Raw genomic sequence first — 21,054 nt, 5'->3', positions numbered from 1 at the left:
TGTCCGTCCGTCCGTCCGTCCGTGTGTCCGTGTGTCCTGTCCGTCCGTTACCAGCTAATCTCCGGCACCGTTGGCCCGGTCGCTGCGAAACTGTGCACACACTCCCTGGATGCCAATTCATAACCTCTAAAAGATTTTCACATGGGCCTGTTATAGCACCACCAGGAGGCCGATTTGTGCTTAGGGCAAAACTAGCAAGAAAGAAGGGTTACAAAACGTCGTTTGTGCCAACTGCTGTGGACATTTTAAATAAGAAAATGTTTAGATAGTCTAATCGCCACTGCTCATGACCACTGTTGTTGTGTTAATGTGAGTGCATTTTTATATAGTATTTTAATGCACCTGTGTATTTTTGTAATGTTTTATTGTTGTAACTGACTGCTGGTGTGCCAAAGACAAATTTCCATTTCAAGTCAATTTAACGGACAATAAAGTAGAAATGGCACCCTTTTCACATTGGCCTATTACAGCGCCACAGGAGGCCACAATAACGTACTGTACCTGACCTGGCGGAGGGGACCTGGGCTCCGAGGAGCACTTTTTCTAGTCTGTTTTCATTTTGCTTATTCCTGCAAGTTCAAAATAAAGATTATCAAAAAAAAAAAAAAAATTGCTGGGAACCAAATGGACCAAGAAACTCTGAGAGTGTACAAATGGAACCAAATGGACCCCGACAGCTCCATTTGGTTCCATTTGTACACACGTAAACTTTCTTTAATGTGAAAGCATGAATGAATGAATGAATAAGTGTCTCTGTCTGTCTGTCTGTCTGTCTGTCTGTCTGTCTGTCTGTACGTCATAACATTATACTTTCCACTTGTCACCTGTTTACAGTACCTAACTCAGTTGCAACCTATTAGCGAGCAAAAAGTGAGTGAGAGGCGGGGCTGTTAAATGTGGGCAAGTGTGTGTGCTGTGTGCTGTGTGTGTGTGTGTGTGTGCGTGCCTGTGTGTATTTCTGTCTTACACTTCCTTATTATTGTTACATTTCCGCCCAACCAGCGACAGGCTGGCATATGATCACATTTTGCTAAACAAGTTATCTAGTGTGTAACATAGTGTGATACAGATAATGTAGTTCTAGATCATTACTTTTCAAGACTCTCATCCCTGCAAGATGTCTGGTGGTATTTATGTTGCGCCAGACCCGACACAGAGGGTGATACATACAAAAAGAAGAGTCCAGAGGGCTGACACTGAGGACGAGGTGAGAGAGGCGCACATCTACGAGAGCGGGGGCTATGAGAACGTCCCTGGACCACAGGAGGACATACCAGAGACCGTAGCAGGAAGACAGGGTGAGTTTGACTAAGTTGTGAATCGTGGTCAAGGGGATTTCTGGGTTTCAAAGTGTGAAAAGATGTATCAGTTTACCGGCCCGTTTGAACTTCCCCGTGTACCTTCGTGCTCCCCAAACCCCTTCTGATTATGGTGATCCCATGGCCTTTCCTCTAGCGCCACCCTTAGGTTAAGACATTATTATTATTATTTTTAATACATGATGGTCCTTTAGTGTGTTTCACTTTAAAGTGAATTTACAATGTATTTACTGTAGGATGAACAGAAATAATTTGTCTTCTTTTCTCATTCTAACCCCAATACTGAGAATGCAAGGCAGAAAGAATGTCAATGTTGGTCAGTTCAATGCCTTAATAATTCATATCTGAAAAGTAACTAGTAACTAAATCTTTCAAATAATTGTAGTGGAGTAAAAGTACAATATTTGCCTCTGAGATATAGTGTAGTAGAAGTAAAAGTATTGACAATTGGAAATACTCCAGTATTGTAAAAAAAAATACCTCAAATTGCACTTAAGTGCAGTACTTGAGTGAATGTACTTTACACCGCTGACTGTAGGATGATAACTAGGGGTTACGTATGTAACCCCAGTTTTATTAGTATCGTAAGTAATATGCTTACTTACGGGATATCATCGGCCCCTAGCGATGCGCAGAGCACAGTACATGGGCTCCCGGTTACAATTCCTATTGGATAGGGTCATGTTACGCGAAACCGGTAAACCGGAAGGGGTATAAATACCCTCGCGTCACTTGGACACTCCCTCTGAAAACCTTCACTCTGCACGCCACAACGCGCACAAAAGGGGTTTTTGGTAAGCATATTACTTACGATACTAATAAAACTGGGGTTACATACCTTAGGGGCAGCCATAGCTGAGTGGTTAGTGAGCCCCCCTAGGGAACCAGCTGGCCCTGGTTGCCCCAGGTTCGATTCCAGGCTATCCCAGCATATGTGCCGATGATATGAAATTTGTCCCTGAGCAAGACTCTTAACCCCAATTGCTCACAGGTTCTCATTGGAAACAAGACCGCAAGGACTTTCATGAACGACCTGTTAAAAGGAATTATCCTTAAAGGAATTATCCTTACCCCTAGTTATTATAGCGTATCTCTCAGTAATATGCTTACTTATGGGACACATACACGCCCCCTGGGGGAGCCCCAGTCCACAACCCTACCCATCCTTTCGCCCAAGGCCCCAGGTCTCGCCCCCGGCAAGACCATGGCCCCCAGGCGCCCTTGACCCCTTGGGTCAGGACGCGGAAAGGATCAAAAGGCAAGGCCCTGACAGACCAAAAGTCCTGTCTCATGAAACTAGGAAGGTCAGACCCCAGTCCACCCACTAGTGACAAGAGAAACCAGGGCCTCCTCTTCCCCGGACCACGCCTAGCCGGTCCAGAGGAGGCTTAAAAGGCCGCACAAGCAGGAAGAAAAGCATGCCCCTAGGCACGCTCTGCATTCCCCTGGCTTGAACCAGTCGCTACACCCAAGACTGTGTGCGCCATCTCAGATGCCGCCACGTCAAGGCTGTAAAAGGTTGCAAAGGTCGAAGGAGACGACCAGTTCGCCGCAGAGCATATTTCCTTTATCGACACCCCTCTGTAAAGGGCCCAAGATGCAGCAACACCCCGAGTAGAGTGGGCCCTCAGTCCCACCGGGACAACAGACCCACCACTCTCATAGGCCAACCGAATCGCTTCCACGATCCATTTGGGCAGAGTCGGTTTAGCCACCGCCTTCCTCTGACCCCGGCCAAAGGAGACGAAGAGCTGAGACCGCCGTCTTCTGACAGTAAAGCATCAAGGCTCTCACTGGACAAAGACAGTGCAACCGCTTATCCTCAGCCGATGTGAACGGAGGTGGATTGAAAGCCCACCGACTTGCCTTCGAACCCGTCGTGGCAAGCGGAAATGGCCGCCAGGTACACCTTGATGGTAGAGAAAGCCAAATCCTGGTCCAACCTGTCCTGTAGGTCGACCAGGATGCTTCCCACAGGGGCCTGGAAAGCCACCACCGACGGTGACTGTTCTAGGCACCAAGACTCAAACATATTCCACCTGACATCGTACAGACGCCTGGTAGAATCTGCCCTAGCCCCCTCAATGGTGGCTACCACGTCGGGGGGCAGTCCTTGCAAGCTCAGACTCGTCCTTTCACGGGGTAGACCCACAGGTCTAGCTCCTGGGGGTCCTCGTGGAAAACCTCGTTCCCTCCCTGTCTCAGAAGGTCTCTGAACAGAGGGAGAGGCCACGGCTCGTCGTAGAGGAGAGGAGAGATCTCCGAACTCCACACGCCCCATGCTGGTACTACCAGCAGAACCGACCCGCCCTGGGTTCTGATCTTCTCCAACGTCGGAGGGATCAGTTCCAGGGGCGGGAAAGCATATAGTAGTCCGCTCTGCCACCTGTGTGCCAGAGCGTCGACTCCCAAGGACAGGCCCTTGTCCCTCACCGAGAAGAACTGTGAGAATTTCGCGTTCTCTCTGGATGCAAACAAGTCGACCTGAGCCCGGCCGAACCGGGCCCAGATCAGGTTCACAGCTTTCGGGCAAAGCGACCATTCCCCGTAACGGAGCCCCCTTCTGGACAGCAGGTCCGCCCGCTGTTCAGGAGGCCCGGCACATGGGTGGCGCGTAGCGAAGCCAAGCGTTGCACGCTCCAGAGCGTTAGCTCGCTCGCTAGTTTGTCCAACACAAGGGAACCCAAGCCTCCTTGTTTGTTGACATAACACATCGTTGTGGTGTTGTCCGTTCTGACCTGGACATGACACCCCACAATGCGGCTCTCGAAATGCTTGAGAGTGAGGAAGACCGCCAACAGCTCCAGGTAGTTGATGTTGGCCTCCCTCAGTGCGAAGTCAGGTAGTTGATGTTGGCCTCCCTCAGTGCGAAGTCCCACATTCCCCTGGCTGAGTAGCCTTTGTGGACAGCCCCCCAACCTGAGAGGCTGGCGTCCGTGGTAATCACCTTCCGTGACACTACTGCGCCTATCTTGACCCCTTCGGACAAGAAGGTCGCGTGCGTCCACGGCTCGAGTGACACCACACACCGTGGTGACACTACCACCTTCCAAGAGCCCATGGAGTGCGGGATCCCCAGAGCCCTCATCCATCTCTGAAAAGGTCTCATGTAGAATCTGCCCAACCGGATCAGGTGTATGGCCGAGGCCATGAGACCCGCAGCTTGCATGCATGTTCTGTACGTGACCCGACGCCCCAGGCGTAGGGAGCGCACACATGCCAGAAAGCCGGCTATCCTGTCCTGAGACAGGCGCGCCACCATCGTGGTCGAATCCAGTGAGATCCCCACGAATGTGGTTTGTTGGGACGGAATCAAAACGCTCTTCCAAGCGTTGATAGTGAACCCTAGGGACTGTAGGTGCGCAATGGCCAACGCTGTGTGCCGCACCACCTCCTCCCTCGAGTCTGCTGCCTGCAGCCAGTCATCTATGTACGTCGCCAGACGAAGACCCTGCTGCCACAGCGGAGCTATTGCCGCCTCCGTGCATCTCACGAAAATCCGGGGGCTCAGTGACATGCCAAACGGTAGCACCGTGTACTCGTACACTTTGCCTTCGTAGCCAAAGTGCAGGAACTTCCGGTGCGGCGGGTAGATTGGGACGTGAAAATAGGCATCCTTGAGATCTATACTCGTCCACCAATCGCCTTGTCGTATCGAGCGTAACAACGTTGCCGTTGTCAGCATTCGAAAGTTGAAGACCTTTAGAAATCTGTTCAAACCCTTCAGGTTCAGAATAGGTCTCACGCCCCCCCCTTTCTTTTTCACCAGAAAATATTCAGACTAATAACCCAGCGGGTTCTGATCCAGGGATAATTCTCTGATCGCACCCTTGCTCAGGAGAGACAAAACCTCCTCCCTCAGCGTTATGGCCGCCTGGCCTGACGCACGAGAGAACACCACTTTGGTTGTTAGCGGAGGCTTTCTCGAGAATTGCAACCTGTAACCCTTTTGCACGGTGCGAAGCACCCAAGGATTCGGTTTGCAAGCTTTCCATTGAGAAAAGCACCTAGCGAGAGGTTTCGAGGGGTTGGTGGGGGCTGCTGACGTCACCTGCTCCGTGGAGCTCGTGCCCGTTCCCATGGGAACCAGAGACGCCTTCGGATTGATCGCAACGATCATCGAGGAGGCGTCCACAAGGTGCAGTAGCGGTAGCGTCTGTCCATTCACCGGATGTGGGGAAGGCCTGTGACGCAGCACGGGAGTCTTGCCCTGCACCTCTTACACCACCGGCCTCGGGGAGCAGCTTGGACTCGATCTGTCGGGGGGGGGAGGGGTGTCAGACCTTGGAATAGTTTGGCCGCTGCGCCAGGCCGTATCTGGCGATAGCCCTCTTTAGCACGACTGAGACAGCCTCATCGGTCTCCTTCGCCTGGCTAGGAGCCTCCGAGGCTTCTACCGTCTCTGCTGTAGGCCCAGGAGGACCCGGACTGGTCATCGTTACCTCCTGGGACTGCTGGTAGGAGGTGAGTTCCTCCACTTCATCCTCGTCTCCCCCAACGTGCAGTATAATGTCTCCCTCGTAGTCCTCGCCGTCCGAGCCAACGCTGCTGCCGTCCGGTGTCTGTCTGTCGCCCCATGCGAGGAGGGAGGCGGGGGGGGGTAGAGGAGGGCCGCTGTCGTGGTATGGCCCGATGGCCGCGACAGCACTGGCCGGGTCCGGCGACGAGGTTACCGCCCTTAAGGCTTCCTCACGCCGGACCTTCCTGGTAGCTCAGCTGGAACGTGGAGCCGCATGGAGCGGAGGGCCCATGGCTCCCTGGCTAGCACTCAGCGCCGGCGCTCCGGAGTCCATGGCGAGGGGAGCGTCGAGGCGAGCGCCGCCGCTAGCCGAGGCTGCTAGCATGGTGGCTCTGGAGAGCCGATGTTCCAGCTGGAACACAGTGAAGTTGTCGCAGGGTTTGCACACGTCCTCATCTCCGCCTCGGTGGCGAGCGAGCCACGCGTGGTTGGGCCCCAGACAGGAGATGCAGAGGCGGTGTTGGTCGTCCGCGGCGACGAGGAGACTGCATCCTTGTAGACCGCAGGGACGTGGCGCCTCCATTCCTTCTTCTCTGTTGAGCACGAGGTGAGAACAAAGGCTAGGTAGCCACCTAGCCTAGCCGTTAGCGTCCGGCCTAGCCAAGCTAACACGGCAGCTAACTCACGCCTCGTGGCAAGAAAACAGAGAGGACAGGAAGGAAATAATAAAAGATGAGATGGTAACACGGGAGCGTTATTAATAACCGAAACTTTTATACGAAAGCGCCCGTAGAGTGGCACTGGGTGCCCTCGCTCTGGGTTTGTAGGAATTCGCTAGTTTCTCCGTTGTTTGCTGTTGCTGCTTCAGGCTCCGTGCGCGTTCGCATTGGCAGAGTGAAGGAAGAGGGAGTGTCCAAGTGACGCGAGGGTATTTATACCCCTTCCGGTTTACCGGTTTCGCGTAACATGACCCTATCCAATAGGGTAAAAGGCCTGTGTTCAAAATGTTACTTGAGTAAAAGTACAAAGGTATTGGCATCAAAATACACTTAAAGTACCAAAAGTAAAAGTACTAAAATGTTTGAAAGTAGCCGATCTACAAGCTTGTAGATCGGCTATTTTCAAATGGTATAAAATAGGGCATTGGTTAATGAAATGTTTCTCAAAGGTTCGAGGTCAGGGTACGATTCCTACTTGGGTTGCATAGAACCTTGTGAAAAATGATGGTGTTTTTTACTTTACTGGAGTATTACTGTACTTTTAGTTCCACTCCACTACATCTGCAGGGGCAAATATTGTACTTTTACTCCACTACAATTGTTTGAAAACTTTAGTTACTTTGCAGATATAAATTGTTATATTATAAAACATATACATTAACCACTTTAGCCCTATTTTATACCATTTGAAAATAGCCGATCTACAAGCTTGTAGATCGGCTACTTTCAAACATTTTAGTACTTTTACTTTTGGTACTTTAAGTATATTTTGATGCCAATACTTTTGTACTTTTACTCGAGTAACATTTTGAACACAGGCCTTTTAGTTGTAATAGAGTATTTTTATATTGTGGTATTGCTACTTTTACTTACTGTAAGTAAAATGTATGTATTTAATGTTTCATTCCTGAGGGTTATATTTAATTGCCCACTGAGTGCAATTTACCAAAATACATCTTGATAATATAACCCATACAATTATTTGTTTCACTTCTCAACAAGTTCAGCTTCAATTGCAGCTTCTATCTGTTGACTGAAAGCAGCCCTGTCTCAAATAGACACAACATGCCTATGTCTGGGCATTAGTTGCTCTCTACCGCCATCTAGTGGCACCACATAGAAAAAAGCGGTACCACAAAAACAGGTGGTACCACAGGGGCACCAGAGGGGTACCACCACTGACATTATCAAGGTACAACCACTGTATATCACTTCTTCTAGTGTGCTTTCATTTTGTTTTAAAGGTATTTATGCAGCGCCAGACCCGACACAGGCGGTGATATATTCAAAAAGAAGAGTCCAGAAGGAGCACATCTACGAGAGCGTGGGCTATGAAAACGCCCCTGGACCACAGGAGGACATACCAGAGAACGTAGCAGGAAGACAGGGTGAGTTTGACTAAGTTGTGAATCGTGGTCAAGGGGATTTCTTGGTTTCAAAGTGTTTAACGGCCCGTTTGAACTTCCCTGTGTACCTTCGTGCTCCCCAGACCCCTTCTGATTATGGTGATCCCATGGCCTTTCCTCTAGCGCCACCCTTAGATTAAGTTTTTTTTTAAATGCATGATGGTCCTTTAGTGTGTTTCACTTTAAAGTGAATTTACAATGTATTTACTCAGAATTAGTTTTTCTCCTTTTCTCATTTTAACCCAATACTTAGAGTGCAAGGCAGAAAGAATGTCAATGTTGGTCAGTTCAATGCGTTAACCACTCACCATCACATGTAGGGCTCCTAACGAGTGTACACAGCACCATCATGCTTTAATAAGTGAGCATAACTGAAGCAGATGTGACTTATATTCATTGGATCGGTATAACGGAAAGGGAACATTATGAGTATTGAGTTGATAGTTAAAGGAGTAGTTCACCCAAAAAATTACTTATTGTCTCCGCCAGGCCGAAAGGCATGGCGAGAGAGTATGTTTTGCACCCTGTCCGTCCGTCCGTCCGTCCGTCCATGTTTGTGTGTCCGTGTGTGTGTCCATCTGTGAACAGGTAATCTCCGGCACCGTTGGCTTGATCCAGGCGAAATTGTGCACACACACTCCCTGGATGCCAATTCAGAACCTTTGCCCCCAATTTTTCACATGGGCCTGTTATAGCGCCACCAGGAGGCCGCTTTTTGCAAAACACATTTTTGACAGTACTCCTACAGATTTGTCCGTCACGCGAATCGGTACACAGTATCTCTATAGTCATTACACAAAACGTCTTTCAGACTTTTCATATTCCATCCTGATTGGCTAAAAATGGCTTCCAAAGTTTGCAGGAGTGCTCCGTTTTGAACAAAATGCCTCAAATCCTGAACACAGCTTGCAATTTCCGTGAAATTGTGCTCGCACATTCCCACTAGGCAGAGGAAGAAATGCCACTTGAACATTTTCAAATCAGCCTCATGGTGGCGCTATAACATGCCGATTACTGTTTTTACCTATAACTGCACAGATCTGTATAAAACTTTGTATGTGCACTCCCTAGAGGCCAAGGAAAAACATTTGCCCAGCATTTTTCACATCTGCCTTTTATAGCACCACCAGGAGGCAGACTATTTTTTGGATATTACACATTTTATCCAAATTTCACGCAAATCGGTACTGTTCAGAATCAGAATCAGAATCAGTTTTATTGTCACATCACAGGTTTACAAGGTAAAAAAGTGGGTGAAATTCGTTTTTGTACATCGTTCCCATCGCAACGTTAATTTCCATAGAAAGAAGAGGGGGGGGGGGGAGAAGAAGAGGGGTGGGGGGCAAGTGGGAAGGAGATCAAAACAAGAGAGCAACAGAAGGCCAGACAAGTTATCTACATATTTACAAAGTACCTGAGATAATAAAAAACTAAGGTGCCTGAGCATAGCAGCAATGTATGTAAACTGTGCATGTTATACTTATACTGTGCATGATATACATACGGACGTTAAGGTGCTTAGAGAAAAAAAGAGCACAATAAAATAAGACAAAAAAAAGTCAGTGCGTTATACATGGGATTAAGGTGCAAAAGGTCAGTGCGTGTCCACCTAGGGTGGACTGACCCTAGTATAATCCGCAAGTAGCTCCATGAGGGAGTGCAACAAAAAGTCATTTGTACCTGGTGTAGTCCACAGGTGTGTCCGAGGGGGAGCTAAGTCCAAGTCATTGTCCCTGGTATAATCCACAGGTGTGTTCAGGAAGAGCCAGAAAAGTCTGCACCGCCTGTTGTCAGGCTGCTGAACAAGGCTTATGCCTCATTCAGCATTCTGACAGCAGCCGGATTAAAACTACACCAGAACCTGGTGGTGGAACTCTTGATACTGCGGTAGAGCCCCTTGCCCGGTCACGGTCGTTGTAGGGGTTTGAACAGTCTGTGACTTGGGTGGTGCTTGTCCTTGATGATGCGCTTGGCTTTAACCACGCACCGCTTTTTGTACAGTTCCTGGAGCGCTGGGAGCTCGTCTCCCATTATCCGCTCTGCCGATCGCACTACTCGCTGTAGGCTGATCTTTTCTCGGGCAGTGCAGTTCCCGTACCAGGCCGTGACACAGCCTGTTAGGATGCCTTCAACAGAACTGTTGTAATACAGCCTTGAGGATGCGATGTCCTACTCCGAGCTTCTTCAGGCGGCGGAGCCAGTACAGTCGCTGCTGAGCCTTTTTCCTCACGTGTTTGGTGTGCGTCTCCCATTTGAGGTCCTCCTCGATGTGTACTCCGAGGAACTTGAACTCGCTGACCCTTTCCACTGCAGCACCGTCGATGAGGATGGGCGCATGGTCTCTCCGCGGCCTCCTGAAGTCCACGATCAGTTCTTTGGTCTTGTCGACGTTAAGAGAGAGGTTGTTCTCCCGGCACCAGAGTGCCAGTGAGTTGATCTCCTCTCTGTAGTCAGACTCGTCGTTGTTGACGATTCGGCCTATCACTGTCGTGTCGTCCGCGTACTTTATGATGGTGTTGGAGACATGTGTGGCTATGCAGTCAGTTGAAACTCTTAATAGACTGTAGGCTAATTAGGTTCGGATATATTGGTGCCGCCTTGGTGTGTCGGCTAAAACACACTCAGAGTCAGGATGCAGTTTACACAGTGAGGACTGTGGCTTTACTTCCAATCAAGGTAGCAGGTAATGGCAGAGTTGTACAGTTGTTTGTGGTCTAGAAAAGTAAAGACAAAATGGCAACAGGTTTGTACCAAAATACTATCTCTCTGCAAAAATACTAAACAATAAACAGCAGAATACTGACGTGATTACAGTTAAGCATCTTCATTAACACTGTACCGGAATAACTACTTGGTCTATAATGCTTCTCATTCAAGTCACATAACCAACAAATAGGCTGATTGATTTGATTTGATTTTTTTTAGACGTTATAGCCTACAGGAGAAAAACACATGTTACATCAAGTTCATCGTAGAAACGTCAAGGATACAGACACAGAAAAGTATTGTGACTTATTTTCATTGTGGTCCTTGGTCTGAGACAAACAACAAAATACATACAGGTAGACAGTACAGTAATAAATAAAACAATCAATAGCATAACAGCATACATACATAATCACATTGCTAACATAAGTGACCCTACTATTCGGCAACATTATCTAATAGCCATGCTTTGACCATTATCTTAAAGGGACTACACCATGAATTTTAACTTTTTCTTCTTTTTTTGTCTGTTTTTGGTCTCCCCTACCTCTCTTCTATCCCTCAAAAATACCCCAGTTTGAACACTCAGGCTTTCACAGCAAATCTGGGGTTTTCTGTAAATTGGTCTCAAAACAGGCCAAACTGATTTGGTCCCTGACGTGACGTCACGTCAGGGAACAATTCCTCCCATTTTTTTCAGTTCCAAAAAAAATTATTTAAAAAAAGAAATTATCTTATTTTTATTTTATTTATTTTTTTACTTTTTCCACACAGAACCAGGAGATAACATGCATACAAACTGGCTCAATAGCGCCCCGTGCCAAACAGGACAATGTGGTATTGCAGGTGAAAGTGCTTTATAAGCCAGAGAGAAGTTAGTTGGAATGAGTATATCTGAGGCTTGATTTAGGCTCAAACCTTTTGAAAAACGTTTGAGGGACATAAACAATAAGATATTAAACTTTTTCTTTTTTTTTTAAAATTCATGGTGTAGTACCTTTAAAAAGGAGTGCTGGTGCTCTTTATAGTCAGGGGTAGCGAGTTCCAGTTAACTGCTCCTCCAAATCTAAGTGAGCGTTTTCCCATTTCAGTGGTGAACGTGGGCATGGTCAGGTCTGCTATGCTGGCTCTGGTTAGGTGGGAATGGGCTTCGCTACACTTCTGAAAAAGATTACATAAGTACACAGGGGAGCTGTTTAAGTAGATGTTATGCACCAGGTTCAGCTGTAGTTGAACTGACCTGGCTGCCAGAGGGAGCCAACCCAACTGCTGGAAATGATGTTTTCCAACATGGTCCCTTGCAGACAGCCCCAAGACAAGCCTGACCAACCTATTTTGAGAAACCTGCAATTTCCCTTTTAGGGCTTTGGTTAGGCCACCGTACCATGAGCCAATGACATAGTCGAAACAACCTAAAACCAGTGAGTTTGCTAATAAGCGAAGACTGGCCAAGTCCAGAAACTGCGCTTTCCTGGCTAAGAATTTGGTTCTACCATTTACCTTACTAATGGTCTTAAGAGCCATGTTTTCACCACCCAGGCTGCGATCAAGCAGACAACCAAGGTAGCTGACTGAGGGTTTAGCCGGAAAGGACTGGCCCCCAAGAGTGATACTGGGTGAAGCCAGTTTGTGCAACCTGGGCTGAGAACCAAATAAAATATATTCAGTTTTGGCCATATGAAGGGATAATTTATTGTCTGAAAGCCAGGTCTTAATACTATTGAATTCCTTGACAAGGGTGCCATTCAACTTATCCACATCCTCATCTGAGGCCAGGATGGCTGAATCATCCGCGTACAAGAACAAATTAACAGAAAAGGCAGCTTGGAGGTCGTTTATGAAAATTAGAAAACAACAGGGGACCCAAAACACTCCCTTGCGGGACGCCGCAGGTCACAGGCAGAGCCTTTGAGAGATGGCCTTGAAAGTTTGTAATTTGGTCCCTGTCTGAAAGATACGACATAAACCAATTTAAGCTAGAAGAGCTCAGGCCTAAGGCTGAAAGTTTGTTGAAAAGTAAGCCGTGGTGTACTGTGTCAAAGGCTTTTTGGAGATCAATTAGGATCATTCCACTTAGCTTACCAGCTTCCATTTCAGATCTAATAAAATCAGTAAGGTAGAGAAGACATGAGTCAGTTGAGTGTGTCACTCCCTCTAGTCCCAAAAACGACACAGGTTGTTCTGCATACTGGTAGGTTTATTTTGCTCTCTTGCTGGCAAACAACCCAACGTAAAACTGTACAAAAACAAAGCATAAACAATACACGCACATAAATAATGGAACATAAAACAGACATTATACAACATAAAAGTAATAAACATACAAAAGAAAATACAAACAAACACACCTCACTAAAGGGAATGAATGAGTCCAACTCCAGGTGTCCAACAGCGACGTACAGCAACATACAAACAACTGCAATAAAACCAATAAATCAACCAAACGTTCACATACACAAAAATTACTTGAGAACCAAATTCATGGACAAATGATTAAACAAATAACGAACCTTTCGCCCGTGCCTTCACCTGCATGGGAGGAAGTGAACTAGTGCGACAACTTGGGTGTTCTACTGATACAGGACCATATAAAGGGTTCCGGGCAATGAATAAACAGACACTTCCGGTACAAATTTCCCAATAATAATTAAACAAAATAATACTCATGAAACAAACGAGCAAGCAATAAAGAAATAACAATTATATAAAAATAATAATCATGGCAGCAGTTACAGAGTGGGACTTCCTAAAACCGGACTGGAAAGTATACAGTAGTTTGGAGTCACTAAGGTACCCATAAATTCCCATACCCATACTGATTCATCATCAAACATTCACATTGCAAGTTATCGGACAAACAGCAATATTAACAGCAAACTTAGGTTGATAATTAAATCAGGTAGGCTACAAGCATGACATAATTACAACTAAGAACACACACACATCACTTACTAAACGTCAGCGACGCACAAACATGCAACTCTCTGCTAGGAGTTGGTTTGTAGAGTGAGGCTGAAAACTGAAGACTAACTGGATAACACAGCTGAGTCTACCTCTGATAATTAAACTGGCAGGTGTGTCTTAATTAGCTCTCATTAGCAGATCAAAGGCCCCAGGGCAGCCTGACATAGATCAAAGGCCCCATGCCTGCTAGCAGGGCAGCCTGACATATTTGACCTTTCCAACAGGTACACATGTTCTCTATAGTCATGTGATCAAGACGGATCTGTTAAATGTTTCATATTCCAGCCTGATTGGCTAAGATTGACATCTAAAGTTTGCAGGAGTGGCCCGTTTAAAAAAAAAGATTGCAAATCATGAACGCAGCGTCCGATTGCGGTAAAACTTTGCACGCACATTTGCACTAAGTTGGCAAACAAATGCCACCCTTTCAACATTGCCCTATGCCCTTGCGCCACAAGGAGGCCGACTTATATGACACTAATTTTTTTATATTATTCTTTCAGATTTTATCCAAACATCACGCAAATCGGTACACATGATCTCTATAGTCAACTGATCAAGACAGATCCGTCCGATCCGCCTGATTTTTCACATTCCAGCCTGATTGACAAATTCCGAACATTGCTGCCCCACACTATCCTACCTGACCTGGCGGAGACCTGTGCTCCCCATGAAGCCTTGAATTCATGGAGATTTGTTATTATTTTGTCGCATTCCTAAATCAATAATATGATGACCGGCGGAGTCTGCTATTGACTGATGACCCGGTTATCAAATTATTGTCTCAGGAATGTGACAGAAACTAATGGGGTGTGTAATTGATAGAAAATAAGTAATTTCTTGGGTGAACTACTTCTTTAACACATATGTCTCTTGGACATGAGGAGATATTAGGCTACAGAAGGAAGATGAGCATTTTGACCAGTAGCATGGTACCTGCTCCATTTTTTAATCTAAATCCATCCAAATTCAACACGATAACACTGATGTTCAACATGGTAGGTGACATGTCTGAAGGACTCCACATTGACAGAAGCGTCATTACACAATGGAATGACGCTTCACCGGCGCGTTTCAATGTTGTAGCGCTCCTTTAGCAGCCACTGCTTCTAAATTTCGACGCTTTTCGCCGATAGTTCTGTCTTCTTTCACTTACCCCATGCCGTGCTTCAGTTGGATAAGCCAGGCCTGGCTTCACACCATGTCTTCCTTCCCAGAGGTGATCTCCTAGCCCGAGCTAACACTAAGCAAACACACCGGCATTCCGCTTTTGTGTGTTTTTTATCTCTGGGCAGCTCTGTACGCCACCGACTAGCGTACTGTGCAACCAGCTGTCATGGCGCACTACCACCGGTGAGCCTGGGGGCTCCCGCTGGATGGGCGTTGCACATCATATGCTACCAGCTGGCCTGGCGCGCTGCCACCGGTGAGTCCTGAACACTCCCGATAGCAACACATCTGCACGCTGCATGTTGTCACCGGGCACACACGACAGCGTCTTGCTCCACACTGTTTTTTCCCCGTAGTGACCCCTTGGCCACAAGCTCAAAAACAAAACAAAACGAGCAAACAAAAAATGCCACCAACTGGCGTCAAATGCCACTAGCTGGCCTGGCGCGTTGCCACCGGTAGGCTCAGCGAGCTCCCGCTGGCGATGCGTTTTTGCATGTTAGCTTTTTAGCTACAAGCTAAACGCTGGGTGAGCAAGTCAGTATTGGTTGCCCATACTACGTTCTTCGTCGCTTGCTACTACCTAGCATCACATGATACTAGCTGACCTAACACGAGACTACTGACCTGCTTCACGAGTTGCTGTTGACAGCACGTTTCACAGGCTGGTATACGCAAGCTTTTCCACCACAGATACGTCTCTCCTACACCAAGTAGGGGAAGAGACACGAGCGAGGCCTCCTACTCCGCACAGAGTTAGTCGGCCGTCCTGCATATGATGCCTCCTTACGTCAGGAGCTTGGGCTCTGACGCAGGAACCCATTTCCCGGGGTGGACATGCTCCACCACCTGAGGGGTAAACTTTACACACTAGACATTATCTGCATAATGCTGTTGTAAAAGAGAGAGGGGGGGCTGTGTCCGATACCGGACCTGAGGGCCCTCAGTCAGTATCTAAAGGTTTTCAACATGATGACTGCCATGTCTCTCCTACGTACAGTCATGCCTGGCACAATTCTGAGTGGGCCACAAGGTCACACGAAAACCTGCAGGAGGGTGGCAGGTCTCGTGGCCTCGGCCATATCGTTATTACAACTGGCGAGGCCACACATGAGACCGTGTTAGAGGTGGGTGACGTCCCGGGACATCCCCAACCGACGTCACTACCACAAGGTGCCAGTCACAACAGGATGTGTGGCGGCACTCAGCCACTGGGGGAACCTATAGTTCTTCTCAGTGGGGGTCCGATGGATACGTTCACCTCCAGAGAGGTGGTCTTCACGGACACCGACCTGCTAAAAGGTGGGGAGCCACCTACAGCGGCGAGGCTGCCAGGGGTTTGTGGTCCCGCAGGTTACAGACCTACCACATAAACTACTTGGAGCTTTTGGGGCGTTTTTTGTTTCCGACAAAACAAAGCAGTTCCTCCCGCTCCCTGCATGTGCGTCATGTGTTGGTTGGAACAGACAAACATACCGACACTACAGGTATTAGTGACCTTCACACTCTGTCAACACATGACGAGTGCGTGCAGTTTACTGATGGACGGGTTGTGTTGTAAACCTAGACTGGTTTGATCCCCAGTAACCTGTTGACACCCGTGTCCCTGTGAACTTGGTGGCGTTCATCCGCCCCTTTGGTCACAAGGGGATAGGAGACTGCACTGTCTCTGCCCAGTGAGGGCGTTGACAGTGTGTGTAGACAGATCAAGACTTTAAGGAAGTCAGATCAGTTGTTTGTGGTATGACCACCACGTGGTAAATCTGTCTTGAAACAGACGTTTTCCCACTGGGCTGTGCGGGCCATTCTTTGGCCAACTCCAGCAGTGGCACGTTGCCCCCAATAGGTCTGAGGGCACACTCCACAAGGGAAATCGCAACATCTTGGGCCCTCTCTAGAGAGATGTCTCTATTCAGGATGCCTGTGGTGTAGTTGATTGGATGTCGCCCTTAAACCTTGCCAGGTTTTTTATGCAACTAGGGCGTGGTCGCCCCTCTGGTGGCGGATACGGTCCTAGTTCTCGCTTCCAGGCATTGTCATGCTTCGAGCTGGTCACTCGAAACTTCGGAATTACAATCAGGGAGTTTATCAAATCTCTCCCATAGCGAGACCTCGAAGTGCAGTGAATTGAATTGAAATAGAACTATAGGTTACTAGCCTATTCCCGGTTCTATGAAATGCGAGGAGAGAGGTCTCGCAAAGACACCCTTCTTGTTGCAAGCATCACACTATGCATTACATCATGGCAACACAACCCAAACCTCTACCAAAGTGGTCTTGCCCTTTAAACGACTTCAACCCTCAATACTTTGTAAACTTGACTTTTGGCACTGTACTTGGTCTGCTCTCTTTTCCCTCTACACCAAACCTCTTTGCTGAACATAGCCGATCTACAAGCTCACAACGCGTTGCAGACGCATTGTAGATATGCTATTTTCAGCAAAGGTTCCCCCCAGAATTGGGATGTGACGGTTCAAGTGTTTAATGCAAAAATAAAACAAATTCAGTCCCTATCATACAAAGATTTAAGCGGCCCCCCAGCAGTATCTCCGAGGACCCCCTAGGGGTCCCGGATCCACTGTTGAAGACCCCTAGCTTTAAATGTTAAACATAATTGAGAATGGTCCCACATCATATTCACGTTTCCATAGAAGAAAAGTGTTTGTCCATCTAAATACCCATGAGCCTGCAGTATATTGCTCAAGCTGTATTTTCCATTGCAGGACAGAGCTCTAAAACAGTGAGAAGAGATGTTGCTGTGTTTCTGGGGATGCTGGGTCTTATACCGCTGGTGGTGTTCATAGGTCTGGTTGTGCACTGTAAGTATTCCATATCACAAAACAGCCATACACAGCTTGCTGTGGGGGTTTGTATAAGAATATTGATGATGTAACTTCTCTTTTTAACCTATTTAAACATTTTTGAGGCTTTTTTAAATGTGTTTTATTGCTTGCATTTGCAGAGTGAGGTGAATAAAGCGTTGTTAGAGGTTATTCGCATAAAAAAGAACAATATCATTGTGTTAGCAACAGTAGCAACATCAGTGTTTATAATCGCAGCGTTTGGTTCTTTGCAGATAAATTAGCCTATGAACAGTTACAGATCAACTACTACGACCTGGCCCTGGAAAGAAACATTTTACAGAACAGCTTTGAAAACCTGACCCTGGAATTTGACAATCTGACCCTGGAAAGAAGCAACTTACTGACCAAATACGACAACCTGACCCTGGAATGTGACAACATGACCCTGGAAAGAAGCAACTTACTGACCAAATACGACAACTTGACCCTGGAATGTGACAACTTGACCCTGGAATGTGATAACATGACCCTGGAATGTGATAACAAGACAGCAGGTGAGAGATGTTTCAAACTTTTATGATGACAAATTTGATCGTGTATTATTGTTGATATGTTTATTATTATCAGGGATAAATCTTTAGAGGTAGAACATCTGAGTAAACTCATCACTGCTGGTGTATGACAACTATCATGGAACAATAATGTAAAACAAACAAAAACTTTTATTTTAGAAAAGTGGTTTAGATCAGTGGTTCTCAAAAATAGCAGATGTACAAGATCAGTGCCACGCTGTGAGCTTGTACATCTGCTATTTTTAAACATGTCTTGAAACATCTTGAAAGTGTTAGAATGTTTTCTTACAACAAATCTTATCTTCTGGGGGGTATAAGATGGCATAATGTCTGTCTACTCACTCTGTGTCTCATTGGTGGGATGTGGACAGTTCAGAAACCTGCCTATCTTCAGCTTTTGGTCCTCTGTCTGCAGATCATTCAGCCAATAGACACTCAGCCAAACCGAAGACCGACACCAACCTCACCCTGGATAATAACCCACCGAAGACCAACTGCAACGCCCTAAAGACTGACTACGACACAGTGATGCAGGAGAATGCCCAGCTGAAGACTGAGAAGAACCAGCTGAAGACTGAGAAGAACCAGCTGAAGACTGAGAAGAACCAGCTGACTACCAACTCTGACACCATGATGCAGGAGAATGCCCAGCTGAAGACTGAGAATGACCAGCTGAAGACCAACTACGATACCTTGATGAGGGAGAAGAACCAACTGACTACCAACTACGATACCTTGATGAGGGAGAAGAACCAGCTGACTACCAACTATGACACCGTGATGCAGGAGAATGCCCAGCTGAAGACTGAGAAGAACCAGCTGAAGACTGAGAAGAACCAGCTGAAGACTGAGAATGACCAGGTGAAGACCAACTACGATACCGTGATGAGGGAGAAGAACCGGCTGACTACCAACTACGATACCTTGATGAGGGAGAAGAACCGGCTGACTACCAACTACGAGACAACAACTAACCAGCTGAAGGGACAGACAGCAGGTGAGAGAAGATACTAACCTTTTTGAATAAATATTAAAGTGTGTATTACTATGGATATTTTATTTTTTATCGGGAATATACAGTAGGTGGCCAGTGACTTTGACCAGTTTCACTTTCAAAACCTTTGCATCGTGCATGTCACACAAACAGAATGCGGCACACAACACCAATAATGTGGATTGTGGAAGTTAAATGGTGGATTTGTGGACAGGACTCTATATGAACACACTTGTTTTATCAACAAAACGCATCGCATTCTGTTTGTGTGACATGCATGATGCAAAGGTTTTAAAGTGAAACTGGTCAAAGTCTGCTGGTGTGTGACAACTATCATCATAGAACAATAATGTAAAGAAAAAACTATTAAGATTTATTTTAAAAAAAACTCTTAGGATTTAGAACATTGGTTCTAGAAAATAGCAGACGTACAAGCTCACAGCGCGTGCAAGCTTGTAGCCTACATGTGCAATTTTTGAAAATGTCTTGAAAAATCTTGAAAGTGTTGGAAATCTTTTTTTTTTACAACAATCTTATCTCCTGTGGGGGTCACTTGCAAACAACATGTTCTAGAAACTATAAACTAAGGCTGTCAAATAATTGACAAAAAACAACAAAACTACAATATTTGCCTCTGAGATGTAATGGATGAATGGAGTAAAAATACCAGAACATTGTAGTTGAGTAATTGTGTGGTGTAGAAAACACCATTGATATAATAAATCATCATGTTATCCTCCACTCCACTACATCTCTTATTATTATTATTATTATTATTATTATTATTATTATTATTATTATTATTATAATAATAATGATCACCCATGTTCAACCTTATCTTCATATAATTGGTCCTCACTAATGCTCATTATAAGATACTCACTCTGTGTCTCATTGGTGGGATGTGGACAGTTCAGAAACCTGCCTACCAATGACATCATCAATGGGGATGCTGAAATAGAAGCCATTGTTTTAGCATCAACGGGGGGCGGGGCTACAACAGCAATGGAAACACAGACATGTGTGGGGAGGATGAACTGGCATAGAGAGAGTTGTGTTTATGACATACTTATATACTTACATACTTTATAAACATACATACACTCAGTGGTGGAAGAAGTACTCAGATGTTTTACTTAAGTAAAAGTAGCAATACCACAATATACCAAAATACTCTGTTACAGGTAAAAGGCCTGTATTCAAAATGTTACTTATATAAAAGTATAAAAGTATATTGGCATCGAAAACGAATACCAAAAGTGTTCAAAAATAGAGATCTACAAGCTCAAATCAGGTCTTGCTGGCTTGTAGATCTGATGTTTCCAAATAACTGAAGTACAAAATAGGGCTTAATGTATGCTTAATGTATGTATGTGTTTTGTATTAATATTCTAAATATGTAAAGTAACTAACTAGTAACTGAAGCTGTAAAATAATTGTAGTGGAGTAAAAAGTACAATATTTGCCTCTGAGATGAAGTGGAGTAGAAGTGTAAAGTATAAAGAAAATGTAAAGTAAAAATTACATAAATTTGTACTTGAGTAAATGTGTGGTGTAGAAAACACCATTGATATAATAAATGAATAGTTTTACCCTCCACTCCACTACATCTCTGACTATTATTAGTATTACAACTATGTGTTAGAATTGATTATCAGTACATTGAAAATGTAAGAGTACAGATACTCCTGGTCACATTGACTCCCACTAAAAGTAAAAGTGGCTCAGTCAAAATGTGAGTAAAAAAAACATTGCTTTAAAATATACTTACGTATTCAAAAGTACATGCTTTGAAAAAATACTCAAAGTACAAGTAAAAGTTAAAGTTTTTAAAAAATACTTAAAGTAAAAGTTAAAGTAGAAGTAAACAAAAGCCAGAAACACAGCTAGTGTGAGAAGTGTGGCCAATTGCATTTTAGGGAAGAAAACCTAAAAGTACTC

The 21,054-nt window shown here is 45.7% G+C and overlaps 2 protein-coding genes across 2 annotated transcripts in view; both read left to right on the top strand.

The window, feature by feature from the left end:
* Positions 1–1,073: 1,073 nt before the first annotated feature.
* LOC308074157 (uncharacterized protein) lies at positions 1,074–18,774 on the top strand (the record flags this gene model as incomplete). Its single annotated transcript, XM_080413490.1, has 6 exons — positions 1,074–1,298; positions 7,742–7,885; positions 17,467–17,562; positions 17,820–18,101; positions 18,535–18,685; positions 18,759–18,774. The coding sequence occupies exons 1-6, from the start codon at positions 1,118–1,120 to the stop codon at positions 18,772–18,774; spliced, it is 870 nt and encodes a 289-aa protein (XP_080269616.1). The 5' UTR covers positions 1,074–1,117.
* A 45-nt stretch (positions 18,775–18,819) lies between these two features.
* The window catches only part of LOC308075364 (C-type lectin domain family 4 member C-like), a 598,318-nt gene continuing 596,083 nt past the window's right edge, over positions 18,820–21,054 (top strand). The window contains exon 1 of the mRNA XM_080415216.1: positions 18,820–19,116. Within this exon, the coding sequence (XP_080271342.1) occupies positions 18,858–19,116 (259 nt within the window). The 5' untranslated portion in view covers positions 18,820–18,857. The remainder of the gene's footprint in view (positions 19,117–21,054) is intronic.

The sequence above is a fragment of the Gymnoscopelus braueri genome (genome assembly GCF_963280865.1).
Source record: "Gymnoscopelus braueri genome assembly, chromosome: 19".
In the NCBI taxonomy this organism is placed as follows: domain Eukaryota; kingdom Metazoa; phylum Chordata; class Actinopteri; order Myctophiformes; family Myctophidae; genus Gymnoscopelus; species Gymnoscopelus braueri.
This window is presented reverse-complemented; position numbering and strand designations above follow the sequence as displayed.